The 18486-nt window shown below is 32.9% G+C and overlaps 2 protein-coding genes across 2 annotated transcripts; one reads left to right on the forward strand and one right to left on the reverse strand.

Moving 5' to 3' along the window:
• Positions 1-5917: 5917 nt before the first annotated feature.
• LOC128183905 (baculoviral IAP repeat-containing protein 7-A-like) lies at positions 5918-10952 on the forward strand. The gene is made up of 5 exons (XM_052853125.1): positions 5918-6222; positions 6685-7195; positions 7567-7809; positions 8349-8486; positions 9967-10952. The coding sequence occupies exons 2-5, from the start codon at positions 6715-6717 to the stop codon at positions 10161-10163; spliced, it is 1059 nt and encodes a 352-aa protein (XP_052709085.1). The 5' UTR covers positions 5918-6222; positions 6685-6714; the 3' UTR covers positions 10164-10952.
• Positions 10953-11091: 139 nt separating this feature from the next.
• LOC128183903 (periodic tryptophan protein 1 homolog) lies at positions 11092-18486 on the reverse strand. The gene is made up of 15 exons (XM_052853122.1): positions 18365-18486; positions 17341-17390; positions 16971-17176; positions 16552-16628; positions 15776-15872; positions 15380-15487; positions 14918-15036; positions 14618-14679; positions 13863-13959; positions 13154-13215; positions 12889-13000; positions 12693-12783; positions 12146-12267; positions 11726-11828; positions 11092-11540 (listed from the first exon to the last, which is right to left on the reverse strand). Exons 1-15 carry the CDS (start codon positions 18425-18427, stop codon positions 11323-11325), a joined length of 1587 nt encoding a protein of 528 aa, XP_052709082.1. The 5' UTR covers positions 18428-18486; the 3' UTR covers positions 11092-11322.

The raw sequence follows: 18486 nt of genomic DNA on the forward strand, positions 1-18486 counted from the left end.
GTTAACTTCTTTATTACCAGATGGAAGTTTTACACCAATAAAATTATTATTCTTTATATGAAAGAGTATCAAATATATACGAATAAATTTCTTACTACATGTATATGATCAAGGATAATGATAAAAATATCCTGATGTTTAAAAATTTGGCATCGTTTTCTTTCAGATAAAGTACATTTTTATGTTAGCACCAATATGCGGCTAATTTGACGCATGTGATTTTTTTAAAAGTATATATAACATTTATTTAACATTGAACATTTAATATACGGGGGCATGGTCACGATTTTGGTCAAAATTATTTTTCCGATTGTAACATTTACAATGCTTCAGAAAAGCATTTTTAATAGGCAACCGAAATTTGAGTGTCATTTGTTGAGTTTAAGCGAGTTACAGAGCTTGAAATTCTTCGCTATGTAAACAAAGCGTTTGTTTATATTTTGAAGGTTGAAGTAAAAATTTCAGTTTTAAACCTAAGCGGAATGTGTTAAACGTTAAAAACTGTTTATCTATGGTTAAAAATAAATAAAAAGATAGACAAATAAGCTGGAAAATAATGTTTTACTGGTATATTGAACCTATTAAAAAAAAAAACAACGCAGTGCACGAGCCTTGTTTACATGACAAAGATAACTCTACGAATGACTCTCAAATTTTATTTGATAATTAGAAATGCATTTCTAAAGCATTGTAAATAATAAAAACATAGAAATAGAATATGACCGAAATCGTGACCATGCCCTTTAAAATGGGCTTTTCGGCGAAAACATGTAATGCATTACAATGCATTACCATTACATTTAGCATTACCCCAAGCCTGGTTCTCGCATTACCATTAAATGGTGTAATAAATCACATGTTTTGCATCGAAGTGGCTTAATACGTAAAATGGAAATATTCGTTAATATCTAAAACACAAACTTAATGATCTTTAAAAATCTTCTTCTCAAAAACTATTAAGCCAGAATAGCTCAAATTAGAGTGGAAGCATCCTCAGGTAGTGTAGATTCAAGTTTCTTCAAATCATGGTCCCCGGGGGTAGGGTGGGGCCACAGCGGGGGATGAATTTTTACATAGGAATATATAGAGAAAATCTTTAAAAATCTTCTTCTCAAAAACTATTACGCTAGGAAAGCTCAAATTTGAGTGGAAGCATCCTTAGGTAGTATAGATTCAAGTTTGTTTAAATCATAGTCCCTGGGGGTAGGGCGGGCCGCAATGGCGGGATGAATTTTTACATAGGAATATGTAGAGACAATCTTTAAAAATATTCTGGGAAAGTTTTCAGGCCAAAAAGCAGTAGCTTGTGTGAAATCTGTTGTGCAGATTAAAGTTTGATGAAACCATGACTCTGTTTTTACAAAGGGAGTTAACTATGAATATATATTCTTTATTTGCACAAGACATACATCTTATGGCATAGGTTATTACATATAAATATAGCAATACTGAAATAATGGTATGGTACATGAACATGTGAAGTTCATTGATAATGTATATAAAATAAAATTTTACTAACAGGCGAAGAAACCAGAGAAATTTTTCTTAATTATCATGAATATTGAAAGCTAGATGGAGATACTTCCCCAAATTACACAGTTCTTTAAAATTTTGAACACTTAATAATTGTATAAATTTGTATACAGAAGGTTTTTTCCAATAATATTTCTTAATATATTTTACTCGGATTTCTCTATACTGCTGACATTTCAAAACAAAATGGAATTCATCTTCAATATCTGAACAAAATTTACATAAGCGTCTTTCTTTTGGTACATTAGTGTGTCGCCCACTTTCAATGCAAATCTATGAGATGACAATCTAATTCTTGTAATTTGTTTCTTATATGTAGAAGGTATTGATTTTGTTAAATAATATTGTAATGAAAACTGGTCAATAATATGCTTGTAAAAATAACATCGAGATGAGGAATTAATCTGTTCTACAAGTTGTTGAGTAAAGTGATCAATGATTCTTTGCTTAATTAAAGGAAAATAGGTTTCACAATGTATATACTCCTGTTCATACCATATATGTCCTAGACCTATTTCAAAAAGTTTATTCTTAATTACAGTAACCCAATTTTCAGCAGGTGCCAAAGACGATTCACACTCATTATACAGCATTTTGTAACAGGACTGCAAAATACAATTCTGACTTTGTAACAATTTGAACCAAAATTTGAATATTCTAAACAATCGTATAGTTTTCATAGGTAGCCTCCCAGTTTCAAAATATACAAGTGCAGTGTTTGTATTCTTCTTCACACTTAACACAAATTTAATATATTCTAAATGCACTTTTTCTATATCATTTGCAGCATGCATGCCCCATATCTCACAGCCATAATTTAATATACTAGCAATATAAGTATCAAAAATTGACAGCATTGTTTCTGTATTCAGATACAATTGACTTGTTTTTGACTTTAAAGAAAACATGGCTTTTCTCCCTTGGCTCGCCAACTGTTTCTGTGTATTGTTAAACTTTCCATTATATTGTAACAAAAGGCCCAGGTATATAAAGCTATCGACAACCTCAATTGGCTCACCATTTAAATGCCACCTTTCACAATTGTGAATTTTGCCACCATTTCTAAAAATGACAATTTTGGTTTTTTGTACATTTACAGTAAGATCCCAGACAGATGTATAAGAATACAATGTATTTAACATTTCTTGAAGCTCATGTGCAGTTTCGGAGAAAATTACCATGTCATCTGCATACATTAAAACAAAAAGATTTAACTCTTGAATTTGTATTGGTATGTTACCTTTGCACAAAAATTCCATTTCAAAATCATTCACATATAATGAAAACAATATTGGAGATAGCATTTCTCCCTGCAAAAGTCCTGTGTTATTTTTAAAAAACTCAGATAACTTTCCTGCTGAATTAACACATGATTTCATATTATTATACATACTACGAACAAGAAATCATATTGACGCAAGCGTCAAATGGGCCGCAAAAAATATGATTGTTGTATGAATCACCATTGGTTGTTTACATCAAAAACACACCACAAAGAAGAAAATAATGAGTTGGTTGTACTAATTTTTATGGTAAATTTTAATATATTCTTAGCAACACATTTTGAACATTTTACTACTATTATTAAGAATCGAGTTCGTTACTGTAAGCATTTCTAACAGTAATTGTATGATTATTGCCATAGTATGAAGTAATATCATTTTTATAATATTTCATGTCATTCAGGTCTTTGGTATTTCAGGTCTTTAGTATGTCCCATATACCGATCTCGATACAATAAAAAACTCCGAAATTTCCCGAATAGATTATAGTCTCGATAAAAGCGCACCTAACACGACATTCTATGACCTTATTTACATTTACGAACAAAACAAAAAATATTAAATATTTTTTAAAAGCATAAGACATAGTTCTACATGCAAATAATTTACTTTTAAATCATAAAAATAAGCATATTATCAATTTTGTAAACAAAAAGCTATCCCGCAGAAACGCAGTTACAATATTTAAATGTATATCAAATAACGGACCGCCTTCTGGCGGCCCGTAATAAAATTCAACAACTTTCCTCTAATACCAACGTTAGACAATTGTTCCCATAATTTCAATCTTTCAACAGTGTCAAATGCTTTCTTAAAGTCAACAAAACAACAATACAATCTTTTTTTCTTTCTTATTGACATATTAATAATATTTGAAAGGCTAAATATAGCCTCAGCTGTACCTCGTTTGGGTTGAAATCCAAACTGTGCATCAGTGAATACATCATTTGCGTCAGACCATGTTAACAATCTTTGATTCAAAATAGATGTGAATAATTTACAAAAGCAACTGACAAGACTAATGCCTCTATAATTATTGGGGTCTAATGCATCACCCTTTTTAAAAACTGGTATTATAATACACTGTGCCCACATATTAGGGAAAAAACCAGAAGACAATATTCTATTGAATAATCTTAGTATAAACATAAATGGTAAATGGAACAAGATAATCTTTAAACTCAATGAAATATTCGTTAATTAACAAATCAGTACCATGTGATTTTTCTCTTTTTAAACGTTTGATAGCATCAACAATTTCTTTTTCTGTGATTGGACAGTCTAGTTCCTCAAAAACAGGATCAGCGTCTATACAATCTGTACTTTTTTCGGACGCGTTCATGGCGTGCGCGATATTTTTTAAATGATCATAAAATACACTTGGTTTGATATTTGTCTGCTGCCTTTTTTTCCCTCGGAAATTTCTGTAGAAGGCTTTCGGGTTACTTTTACGTAGGTAGTCCAGCATGTTTCCCTCCGCTTGTTGATACTGACGTTTGAGCCTTGCTGTCAGGACTTTGTATTCTTTTTTCGATCGTAATAGACATTCATGGGTTGCTTCTGTTTTGTTGCGATTGAAAAGAAACAGATCACGCCTGTACGTATTGTACTTTCTCTGAGCTTCGGTGGTCCACCAAGGCTTGTCAATGGAAGTCACGGTTGAGTAAGCAGTTTTACGATGCTTGTTTACAGGTTTGATTTTTATTTCGAAATATGGTTCAAAGGCTTTGGAGAGCTGTGAGGTAAATTGGTCGACGGCTGTATCGATAGTATTCTGACATTCCATGTCCACACTTTCCGAAGTAATATTCAAATAAAATATAATTATTATACAATAAAAATATCACCTTATTTAGATATCAATAATTATATTCATTGATAATATTTAATAGATATCTAAGTTTAAATAATTGCAGAGCTGATTTTAAAGAAAAATATCTTATGTGAAGACTCTCACATTTTTTCAATATTCAGGATAATTGATATCTATAAATGGTATCATTTTGATTAATAAAATTTAACAATGTCTTTTTGTGTGAAAGGATTAAATTTAAATGATACTTTATAACCTGTGAATTAATTAGAATAAGTCTTGCTACAAAGTTCCTAAGGTATATGCAAACATTTACTTTGTACATGTACAATATAGCAGATCAAGATATCTATTATGTGTCTCTAAACGTGAATGAACTCATTAATGTTTTAATGAGGAATAAACATCACTATTTTGTGATTTTTATTAAATGAAACAGATGTAAATAGTCTATGTCATTTGTAAAACTGAACACAGGATGTACACACTTTCAAAGCATATTGTGAAAATACTATACATAGAATTTCAAATCGCCGCATACAATCATAAGTTTATTTCCTTAACTTTAATTCCCATATGGTCTGGTGCTTGCATTTTCCCATAAATGATATGCACGAAGCCTTTGAAATATACCCATGCTATCCTCCAAAAATGGAGGATAATTTCACCCACAATGCAAAGTGACTTTCCATATATGGTAAAAATCAGCAGCCATCTTGAAACTGAGCTATCCTCCAAAAACGGAGGTTGCCTAGACCTGATTAAGGGGAACGTTTTCACAATCACGATAAAAGATAGTCGAAGAAAGATGTACAACTATTAATTTATAAAAATACTGTGTTATATACATGTAAACAAGGCTCGTGTCGTATTTTTGTTTACATTAAGGTCCAATATACCTGTAAAAAATCTTTTAATACCGAAGTTGTCTATTTTTTTAATTATTATTTTCAGCATAATTAAACAGTTCCTAATGTTTAACACATTAATGTTTGGTCTGAAATTGGAATTTTCACTTTAACATTCAAAATGTGAACAAATCCAACGCTACCAGAGACGAATACTCTGGCCACCGTCATAAAAGGTGTACTCAATGCTCTAAACTTTTTTGAAAGGCAGAACGAGACGCTTAAGTTTATATCCTTATTTTTTTCTTACAATCCTATTGATTCGTAAATTACTTTTATGTGTATGCATTGTCAATTGATAATATTTTGATAACATACATATTGATATAAAATTTAATTAAATCTTATTAAATGTACAATAAAATAAATATATTGAACGCGCCTTCCTATTTACGTCGTGAAATATTTCTTAGCACTACTTCGTTATTTCAACGTGTTATCAATTGAAGAATTTGAAAGTGCTAGTTTTACGATTTATTCCAAAAACGTATCTAAAAATCCGTCGTTGTGATGCCAACTAGTGAACTAACGTTATTTCCAGAAGGCGAACTTCGTGAATTTCATTTCTTAAGTCTACTTTCGTTTTCGCCTTCTTTAACATATGCGTATTGATCTTTTCATGTTGTCCGATTCAAGACAGGTTGACAGCCTACTTTCATTTTTGGATTTATAGTCAAACCCTCAGGTGGGTTGTCTTTTATAGTTGATCATTCTTAAGTCGTGATATCCAAGAATGTCAACGCGTATGAGGAAGTCAATGGACTTCGATAGAGATTGTGTAAAAACCATCACTATGGTGTGCTGGTGCTGTGCACTATTTTATAGTTAACTAATTTGTAATCACAGCGTCTTATGAGTACATACATTCTTCCCAATATGATCCTTGATAGATAGCTGAAAATATTTATTTGATGTATCTGAATATCAAATGGCATTTTAATAACATTCAGTCTTGATATCGAAACAATACCTTGATTCAAAGATCTTACTGCATGTCCCCTACAAGAAGTCATTTCAGGAATGTTATAGAATTTGACTTTCAAATACGGTTATATAAAATGATCCGATTATAACTGACTTACATATGAATGCAGATTTACCATCTATGAACTTGAACTGTGTATCAGTATTCTTTATTTTTTTCTAGAACTTTAATTTGTAAGCATTGAATCTGAACATGGTGAAATGTGACGACAAAGTGGATGGACTTCACAGTCAGGAAGGAACCGACTGCAGCAACGATGAACAGGAAAACCTACTGATTTACAGGGCAGAGATTTATCGCCTGGAGAGCTTCAAAAATTGGCCCTGCCAGTCAATAGTACGGAAAGAGGACCTAGCAAGAAATGGCTTCTATTACCTTGGAGATAGGGACAGGGTTCAATGTGTCTTTTGCAATGCCATATTAAGTTGTTGGGAAAAGGGAGACAATGTTATTGAAGAACACAAGCGGCACTCAAAAAACTGTCCTCTTGTATTGGGGAAAAGAACAACCAATATACCCTATTCTCCGAGCCAGGACTGTCTATCTGATGTGCAGCCAGCTTTTCCCGAGTTCCAGAATTACACCAAGAGGCTGGAATCCTTTAATGAGTTCTGGCCAAAAGCCATGAAACAGAGACCCAAGGAACTGGCAGCTGCTGGGTTGTTCTACACAGGTAGGAAGTGGGTACTGAACAGTTCAGTATAAACAACAACCCAAAGGTGTCCATGTATGATAAATACGGTACATGCATGAATATTTGAATCAGATTTTATAATATTTATAATACATGTAACTGTTTAAATATAGCACCTTTAACTAAAAAGAAATCCCTATATTTTACTCCAAATTAAAACATTATTTCTGAATCTCTTTTTTTTCAATTCATAGTGAGGAAAAATTTATTTCTTTAATAATTTGATCATCATGCCTAAAATTTTGTATTTTTTGACATTTATATGGTAAAAAATGCTGAAAATTTATTTCAAATGGCTTGAAGAATTGTAGTTATTTAACACTTCAGTTGCTTTTATTGATTCCTTGTAGAAAAGGGGGATGCTGTGAAGTGCTTCCAGTGTGGTGGAATGCTTCGTAATTGGGACCCCCAGGACAAACCCTGGGAGGAGCATGCTCGGTGGTTCCCAAGGTGTTTATTTATTCGTGAGAATAACCTGATGTCTCCAGTAAGGGTTCCTCTCCACAGAGAATTCATACGGCGTAGAAAAACCTCCCTGGGATATGACGAAAGCCTAATTGAAATGTTTGAACTAGACAGACGACGCAGAGGATGTAAGTCTACAGAACATGATTGTTTTGCCCAAAAGAAATTTCTTTAATGCTGCAATACTACTGTGGAATCATATAAGAATTTGTGGTGGCTCAGTGTTCATGGTAGCCCTCACCCATGAATTTACATCCTCGACGAAAACAAATAAATAAAGATTTAGTTTTCCTACTGAAATGGAAAACTGACGCATCCACGAAATTGCATCCCCATGAATAAGGAAAAAACCCACATTCCACAAAAATTGACTACCACGAAATTAAATGATTCCACAGTATATGTTTTTGAGAAGCAAATGCAGCATAGTTTTGTTTTTAAAATATCATTGTCAAGTAAAATAAAGTTATATTGCCAAAATTTAGATATTTACACATTGTTTTGAGTGTATATAAAAACATCGTTTTATCTTATTCTTAGGCCGGTGGAATGAATAAAAATATTAGCATCAATCACGAGTATGAATATTTGTATATTTAAAATACGATACCAATGAATACTGCTTGGATTTAAACTATGTGTAAATGGTTTCTAATTACATATGCAGTGCCTGAATGTGAAGATGAAGATACATTTGTGACAGAAATAGAAAAGTTCAAAGTTCAACAAGAATCCCAACCTCCTTCTCAAATATCAAATCCACCAATCAATGAAGTTGTATGGAATTTTAATGAGGAGAATCTTGGTAAGTAAATTTACCTCAAAGCACAGGCACATAATTAAAAAATATATGTAATTTATCATACCGGTATATTATTATCTATTTCCTTGCAACACAAGATTTCATTGGCTATTGAGCTGGGTGTAAATTTTGGTACACCCGACTTGAGCGGGAGGTAAATAAGATGTCACAGTGCATTAAAAGTGATGTGACCATGCATATGCATTAAATGCCTAAATGGCGTATCTTGAGAGTGTAATACACCCCTGGATGGACATCACCGTAAACAACCCCTAACGCGGGGGAGTCGTCAAAAAGAAGGGGGAAGTTGATTCCAACGCATGGGGGAGTCGATTTTCTTCGCTTCGGAGACGGAAGGAATTTAGGTCACGCCTTTTGTAGGTATTCATAAGAGGTATTTCCAAAAAAGATATACCGCATGGAAGACAGCGATAGTCAAACTTTGTGTCGGTCATTGGTCTGAGTTCTCTATGCGTCTAGTAGTCTCAAACACTTCGAAACTATTTGACCAATTTCAAATTCACGGTTATCGGGTGGTCAAAATATGCATGATTTGTAAAATATACGACATGCATTGGGTTACAGACAGTTGAAACAGTCGAACAAAATGATCAACCTTGTAAGTGCAATGATCAAATCCTAACAAATCTTAGGAAAAATGATCAAGACATTTTCTGTTCAGATGTAACGGTGACATAGGGGGGAGTCGAGTTTCGGAAAACAGAACGCATGGGCGAGTAGAAAAATTCAATTCAATTCATTCTATCGGGAATGTTCAACTTATATTTTCATAAAGAATTACGAGGTCTATAAAAGTCGACTTTATCTAATAAATAAAATGGTTCAACTTATTCACAAATAATTAAGCAATAAAGACAGGTACATGTACTACTCATGTTTTCCATTTAATTTTATATTTTGTTTTTATGGAACACAACCTGGGGTATATCCCAGTACACCCTTGATTGAACTTAACGTTAGATACCTAAAATGCACACATTGAATTTTTATACCCAATAAATGTGAACTTTTCACAGTAGCTTGGACTTTAAATAAGATGTTACTATCTATTTTGCTCATCAAAACAAGCTGTGAAATATTGACCGGTCTTCAAATTCCTTAAGATAATTTCATTAATATTCATAGACTGTCAAAATAGGAAAATTTATATACCAAAATCTGCTCTGTTGTGTGAAATTGACAATGTTTCAACTGAAATATACGGCCCTGGATGAATTGTACACGTCATTGTGTTCAATTTATTTAAGTCACCATGATTAGACTCTGCTTTTACGAGATTGGAGTTTGTCATGTACTGCCCCAAGTCCAAGCTTCTGTTTAGCAGAGCTGAGATATTAGCATAATGGACTGAGACCAATTGCAAACCTTTTTTCGGCAGGAGAGATGCATATCCATGAACCACATCACATAATTATGTATGTCTAACTCGTGTATCAGTGTTAATGTCGTAATTCTATTGTAGGTAATTCCAATGAGCCAATGGGCTACGATGAGGTAGACATGGGTGGGAGGGCGTGTGTGGGGTGTAAGCGGACCGACTCCAGGGATAGCCTCACCCTCCAGCCCTGTCACTGCAATTGTTGCGACAAGTGTCTGGATGACCTGACTCACTGTCCCTCCTGTAAAACAAAAGTCAGGGCAGCCGCTAAAACAAACTAAACAGGCTGGCTAGTGTGGAGCCGATAACTATTGACATTTCTCTGTGTTCGTAAATACTGGTACTAAGGCTTGTAATTGAAAATGTTTTGTTTTGAATGCTAGTATGCTGTACATTTTGTACAATTTTCAATTCCTTATTAAGTACAGATTTTTAAAATGTAAATTTTAATAAGAATCAATCAAGCTATGAGATGCATTGTGTGTTTTTATTCAATAAAAATATGTTGTGTGCATGTAGACAGAGTCATATAGGCAATTACTACCATAGTATATCATGTACCAGTTAACTTATAGACACTGGAGATGTGTTTTAGTTATTTTGACTTTTAAATTCACACTACCAGTTGATATTAAATTAAGAAAATACACATAATGAATCTTCGGACATATTCTTAGTTTAAAAATTTCTGTTTGTGAGAGAAATGGCATCCTTGTTTATACAGATACTGTACATGTATTTGTAATGTAATATTGTAATATTAACATTGCATGCACCTTTAATAAAATGAAAATTTTAATCTTTATGTCCTTTTGTATTTCAAATCCCAAAAGAAATTAAAGAACTAGAACTTGAAACAAGATATTTTGGTACTGGTTTGTCTAAAAAGTTTGCAACAGGAAAACATAACTGTCTTAACTTCCAACATGTTGCTTTTTAACATGAAAATGTGGTGTGACCTTCCACTAACATTAATTTGTCAAAATGCATCTCTTTCTTGCCTTATCCACAGAACTATCTTTGACTATTAAGGGTTTTACAATAGATATATATTACATGATATATTTAAAATGTGTACAATATCATTCCCATAACAAATATATTCACAGAATACAGAGTGAATTTTCCAAAAGGTCCATGAACATAAATTCATCTCTACAGCTATCAAGCTGCATATTAAATTAAGAAAGAACTTCTTGTGAAAACAACTGAACATGGCATTTTTATTTTTGATCTGTAACATTCGTCAAATCAAGGATTTGTAACACAAGGTGATTGTGATGATATGGCAATATCTCCAATTTCAATTCTTGAACAAAAGTCCCCTATTTCCAAAATCCACAACAAGAAGCAAAAGTCATCATTCCATCAAACCCTTTCATACCCAGCCCCTTCACATACCCCACCCCCTTAAAAATATCTCAAATAAAATGCTGCTGACTAGTCCTTTTTCTGGCCTTTCTTTCTCTTTTTCTTCTTTTTCTTTTTGTTTGTGGGGGCACCTGCCGTTGCCCCCTCCCCCAGCAGTGTGTTGACATCTTCCTCCTCCTCTTTGTCAATCATCATGTCCCTCATGGCTTGCTCCACCTCTTCTTTTATATCCCCCTCCCCTTCCATTGTAACGCCCACTGGTGCTCGATCAGCAAAATGATTCCTCACTTGAAAGTGAAAATTAAAGTCATGTTACAGTAGTTAATGAGAAAGTGTTCTTGTAGAAAAAAAAATACCTTCATAACTGAAACACGATTTTTAGATTGTTTTAAAAACTTGAGTATAGACTGCAGTACAAGAACTAGCATAAACAAGTCATTATATTTGTGGATCAGCATTGGATTTGCAGTACCTGTTGCACTTTCTCTGATGTCCCAGACTTTGATTTCTTTCTCTCCACCGACAGCAAATACAAAGGGAGCCTCTGGGCAGGAATCCACACAGAACAGCTGATTCTGTGAAGTACACACAAAATTTGTATTGCATATGTTCATAGAAGACTGGAATTAAACTTCACATTAAAATGTTTCTAAATAAAATTACAAATGTGCACTGTTAATGTTAACAATAAATAAGTTGATAAGCAAAACCTAAGATATTTTCAGAGAAATCTGTTGCATACTTCTATAGTCTGAACTGAAATTAACATTTCAAATCCTATGATATTTCATTTTCTTAATCGGTTTCACGTCACATGTCGCAGATTTCTCTAAACATGAAAAATTGCTTGGAAATAATTTTAAGGCATCAAATTAAATCAGTTGCCCATTACCAGTCTGAGGTTTCTCTCCAGCACCGTTGAGGGCTTGTTATCCTGGACGTCCCATATCTTCATGGTTTTGTCTGTGGATGTTGTGACCAATAAACCTGGGACTGATGAACTTTGGCAGATTCCTAAAGAAAATCAGAAATTAAGATTATAATAACTGAATAGCTGATATTGTTTCAGGCTCATTTATAAATTGTCTTAGACAGAAAATAATTTTCACTATAATGTAGCAGTTTTCATGAAATGCAATGTACTGTACATTTATATTTGGAGAACACAATAGATTTTAAAATTGGAACTGTATATGGTTACACATTTGAGAAGATTAATATATTACTAAAGGAATTCACTTCAAGGGTGTATTTGTTTGGTTGGAGAGCTGCAAGAGTAAACCTAATTTAATCGTTTGCAGTATTTAGATCTCTGGTAGATCTCCATTGTCTACTTTCCAAATAGCTAGTAGACGATGGAGATATCCTGGACCAGTTCTGGAGGTAACAGACAAATACACCCCATACACATGTAAATTGTTATCAAAGAGTACACATACCTGTCACAGCCTCACTGTGGGCTGAGAGTGTGAACACTGGTTTGTCTGACCTCTGGTCCATGTAGAACACATACCCTTTATCTGTTGTTGCCTGCATTGGATTAGTGTGTATGAGGAAATATTAATCACTAAACCGGTTGATAACTTTAGTTTCAATTGTATTAAAATACACATAGGTAACATTTCTGAAACTTACATAAAAATTTGTTGTATTAAATCTGTCCCAAAGAACATTTTCCACCTCTCCATTTAGAGTCCAGCTTTTGAAATCCTTGTTTGGATTTCTACAGTCATACATTTTCACTGTTCTGAAAGCAAATACAGGATATAAGCACGTTCCTATTTTCCCAAGTTCTGTCATCATTTTAACACACATAACCTATGAAATCAGAATATTTATAATATGAGAATGCATACAATTTATATTACCAAAAAACTAATTATTGAATGTCTTAACTTACTTGTCAAAAGAACCAGATAGAAGGGAGGAAGAATCAGATGGACACCAACTCAAACACTGGACCTGTAGAACAAAGAAAGAGTTTGTGCATGATCACAGTGCTTGCAGCTTATTCAATAGGACACCCATAGATCACATTTCGATTGGCAAGCATGTTCATAATTTTTTTTTTCTTAAAGACTATAGTTTACAGTGATATCAGGTACAAAACCTGGAACATTAAGAAACTAAAAATACAGTAAAATATGCTTACCGGGAATGTGCTTACAAAAACTTTATGCTCTCACCAAAGTCTGTTTTTCTTTTATCTTCCCCTTATCTCAAAAACCTATCATTGACTTATCACATTTGTAACAAATTACGATTGGCATGTTTATGAATAATCAAAATTGCTTGTCCTTGGCATTTTGCTATACTGCAGATTCCTAATTAAAACACGAGGAATCCATTTCTGCATAAAATCACCAGAAACATCCTAGCGGATTCTTAAACCGCGCTGTTGTTTTTCAGATAGTTTTGAACAATTGGAATTTATAACCAAAAAATTTGTGATTGCGATTTTATATTCCTGCGATTTGTTACAAAAGAGTGGAATCGCAGAATTAAGTACTTGCGTAAAATAAGGAATTTACAGTTACCATGTTTTACTGTAGCTAGAGTAATCTGAAGTTCTGAGGTTTATAATGGAGTACAGTAATAGCTTCACTCACTTTGTCTTTGTGCTGTGTGATGGTTGTCACTGGCTTGCCCTCTGACAGGTCCCACAGTTTGACTGTACAATCTGCTGAAGCACTCCCTAGCACATTTCTACAAAACACAAAGCAATAAGTACTGTAAATTCCCAATTAAATGCAAGGAATTAATACAGAGGTATACATGTAAAATTGGAGAGGCACATCTCACAGATTTTAAAATCTCGCATTCATTTTTCTGACAGATGTAAACTAAAGAAACAAGGAATCTACCGTCAACAATGGTAATTAAATTGTATCTTTCTTTAATACACCATATTAATATCATTGTAAAATTAATGAAAAAACATCCTCCTCAAGCAAGAGTTATTTATTTTACACTTTATCTAATTTTGCAGCAAATAAAAATTTCATGAAGATCTTGAAAATCCCTTTTGATTTATTTCATTTCTAATATGATAAACTATTGAAAATAAAATTGTCCAAAAACTTTACTTTTGCATAATGACGCACTTCTCTATTTAGAAAAAAGTTGGTTCCTCTACGATTTGTTAAACTACTTGGAACAATTCTGAGATACTGCATACCATCCTTATGAAGCCATTAACATCTTGTAATAAATAGATATGGACATACTAAACAACTAAAATCGCTCACTCTCTACATCATTTGAATCCCTACTGGTACCTTCAATCCTCGACATTTCTGCTGGATAATCACTGATTACCCACACAGCAAGCATTTATTTGCACTGGAGAACATTTGTAAGTTACCTGACTTGAGCATTCCAGGACAAATTTAGCACCGCATCTGTATGACTGTCACTTTTCTTTTGCTGCTTTTGCTGAAAAAACAACAAAAAGTTCCTAATATACCCTTAAGTATTGTTTCATACAGAACTTTGTGGCTATATAGTATCTTACTATTGTTCCTGGGATTCATAAAAGTCTATAATATGCTAGATTTACTGACAAAGATCATTTTAGTAACAATATAACATTAGCCAACTTGTTGGGTTACTGGATGACCTCATCAGTCCCTATAATTAACTTTACAATAAAGCTGCAGGCTACCTTTTTGCCTTTTGACTTGGCTTTAGTGCCCAGGACTGCCACAGGTTCTACTGAGTCCACCAGGTCCAAATCCCAGATTTCTATCACAGGCTCCATGGATCCAACAGCCACAAAGTTCCCTATAACAACATACATATGACTGCAACATTACAAATACCACATAAGCTAAACAGAAGACAACGATCAAAGTTGTTTACTCAAAGGACCAATTAACCAATACCAGTTCATTTCAACAAATAATATTTTTCGATATATTTCTAACATTATTAATAAGAAAAACAATATTTTAAAGATAAAACTGTAAATTAAGATGATTTTGGAAAAATTAAGTGTCTCAAAATATTCATTCAAATGGCAATGTAATATTTTTTTTGTGAATTATAATAAAATATCAATGTATATTATCTGGGTGCATCTTTTATTGAAGTTGTTTGACTGTGTATGGTACGCCATCATTTTTACCTGGCTTGTCTTCCCCTATATCATAATTCAGCCACTCTACAGCCAATGGAAACGAGGATAACAAAATATCATGGTGCACATATAGGTTCCCAAGATCCTCATTGTACACTGTTCATAAAAACAAAAAATTTTACAAGAAAATTGGCCACTTTCAGTTATATCTTTCATTTCATATAATTTATCATTGTGTGCCTATCAAATATCTTTTTCGTCAAAATTTGACAAAGAAGCTTTGGTACATTGATTCATTAAAATGACATTTCTTCATTTGCTTTCAATCCTTTCATATCTTGATTTGTTCTCAATTCTTTCTTGTCTTTGACAATTAATCAATCTTTTTTTTTAATTATTTTGAAAGGACACTGCTATTCAATCCAACAATGAAGTCAGACTTACCATACACTTCTAAACAACAGAATTCTTTCTCTGCTTTGGCTACAACTATCAGGTTATCTGTGGCTTTGATTTCAAAATCTTCATCATCACTGTCTCCCTGGAATTTTGTAAGTAGAATTTTTAAGTCAAAGTCTGTATCGCTTTTGCAAAATAAATTATCGTTTAGTTCCTTAGGCAATGGAACATTGCATCAAATGCTGCCTTGATGATTATCTTTATTGACATTTTGAATTTGTCAATTTTCAGAAAATTCCAAAACAAACTGAATTATTTCCCTGCTTAATTTTAGCGATAAATACCTGCCCGACTTATCATATTTTTAAAACTTTTGGCCTGAAAACTAAAATGATTTTTTTTTTGCCTTATATACAATGAATATTAATTGAATAAATTTATCTAAGATAATGCATAGACAATAGGGTTAATCTGCAGAAAAAGAGCATATTGTCACCCGTGGCTATAGTGGAGATCTCTTCCAAATTCCATACCATCATTATTAACAGACCATCTAAATAAATGAACCACCAATGGTAAAGAATTTTATCTGATGCATTGTTTTCATAAAAGTTTAAATTGAAATTTGCTTGATTATTGGCACCTGAATGTTTGGTGTTGGAGCATCAACATGCAGATTAATTGCTTTTAGAGTATGGGAGTCCCACAATAGTAGTTTACAAGAAATTATTTAGTTGAATACAATTTGATTATTACTTGTATGTAATAATTTTTTTTTTACCAAATAAGTTTTATAAACACATATGAGTTTACATACTTACCTCATCTTTCATTGTGACATAAGGATCATCTTCATTGGAAGCAAAATATGTCAGATCACCAATGCCCTTCAGCATGTCTGATCAAAAGAATGCACACAATAATATTATTTCTCTTATGTACGATCAATTTAAACTCTCAAATAACATTCAACACACTTTAAACCTTTATTTACATGTCATTTTATCTTAGAATAAAGTTCTGATTCTGGTTACTAGTATACTTTTTACACAGTTGGTCAATGACCTCCATCAACCTTCACAGTCTGAATAAATTAGATCAATGCTTAAGTCAATGTGTCCCTCCAGGATCTCATTTTTACATTTATAAAACTCCAAAAGTCTCAATTGAATTCCATAACTAAACAAAATTAAGATAATTAATCAAGAAGAAAACCATTCTGTACAGTGCACATTTTTACCAATTTCATCCTCATTGTCATAGTCTGCAAGGTCATATTTTGTTTCAATATCCTCTTCCTCATCATCATCGTCATCCATTTTGCGTTTACCACCACTTTTGGCAGCATTAGATTTGTTTACAGCATTCACTTCCTCTTCCATATCACTTCCTTCCTCCTCTTCTTCCTCTTGATCATCATCTTCATCATTAGCCAAATCTATTTTACTAATTATTAAGCAATCAAATTAATTATACTTTAAACACATTACCAATTTATGAAATTCAAATAAATTTCTGAAATAAGAAAAATAGACTGAGCCACATTTATAACAAAATGAATTTGGCTTTGATATTTTTTCCATATCACATAATCTGCATAATGTTCTTACTCTTTGGTGTCCTCAATAATTCGCTTCAATTCTTCCTCACTTAATTTAACCTGCAAATCAATGTAAAAGGTCAATCAACTTTTGCATTCAAAGAAACATGTTACATGTCAGACACTGTCTCCATGTTTAGTAACTTGCTACACTTAAAAATAGGATATCAGCATGTGTCAATATCCCTATTTTAAATGTGATAAATGATCTCAGTTGGGGGAATGAGCAAAATTTCCATACTGGGACTCATTAGACAAATGGATTACCCTGAGATCAGTGAAGGCATCTGTCTAAATATCAAGCTGAGCAAAATCTCACCCAAGATTAGAACACTTGACTTCTGAGAACTGAGAATAGTCCCCTTACTAGGTCATCCTTAAAAAAAATGCATGTTTGGAATTGCCCCCTGGAGGTTTCTAGACCCAGGAGGGAGGGAGCGATATTTTTTATTTTTAACTAATTAAAAATTGGTAAAAAAAAATTCAGTATAAAAAGAAGTTTTTTGCTAATAAAATTTTATCAGCAGGGTATTTCAATTAGGCAGGAGGCAATTACACACAAACAATAATTTTATTTTTGCCCAATCAATCTACTGTAACATGTTTCGCTGTTAAATTTTCAACTACGCATACAGAAGTCTCGGATGACTGTTTATTCCAAAACCTATTTTAAATTAACATTTTTTTTCCATGTTGTGAAACATAATATTTGTCAACAGCAAAGAATTAAATAACATGTCTCTGTCAACAGATACACAGTATTTCAGGATGCCTGTGTGAAATACATGTACGTGTTCTATACACAATCCTTTCTGTGAAAAAAACCAAGGATGATCGTATATACTTTGATGTCAAATTTTAACTCTATTATTCAGTCATTAATTTTGAAAATGCAATGTGCATGCATATCAATGATAGCAATGTTACAAAACGAAAAGGAATGAGGTTTTTTACGTTGCCTATTGTACAATGTGCATATACTTTTTACCTATAAAATAGAGTTTATTCTCTAAAGAAAAATAATAAAATCTTACTTTATCGGGTATACTCTTTGCTATGCCACGCTGAACCCATTTAATACAAGGTATGATATCCATTCTAACGATTCTTTGAAACTTTCACCATCCACGCGTGTTGATTTCCATTAGGAAGTGTA

The sequence above is a fragment of the Crassostrea angulata genome, chromosome 5 (genome assembly GCF_025612915.1).
Source record: "Crassostrea angulata isolate pt1a10 chromosome 5, ASM2561291v2, whole genome shotgun sequence".
Taxonomy (NCBI): domain Eukaryota; kingdom Metazoa; phylum Mollusca; class Bivalvia; order Ostreida; family Ostreidae; genus Magallana; species Magallana angulata.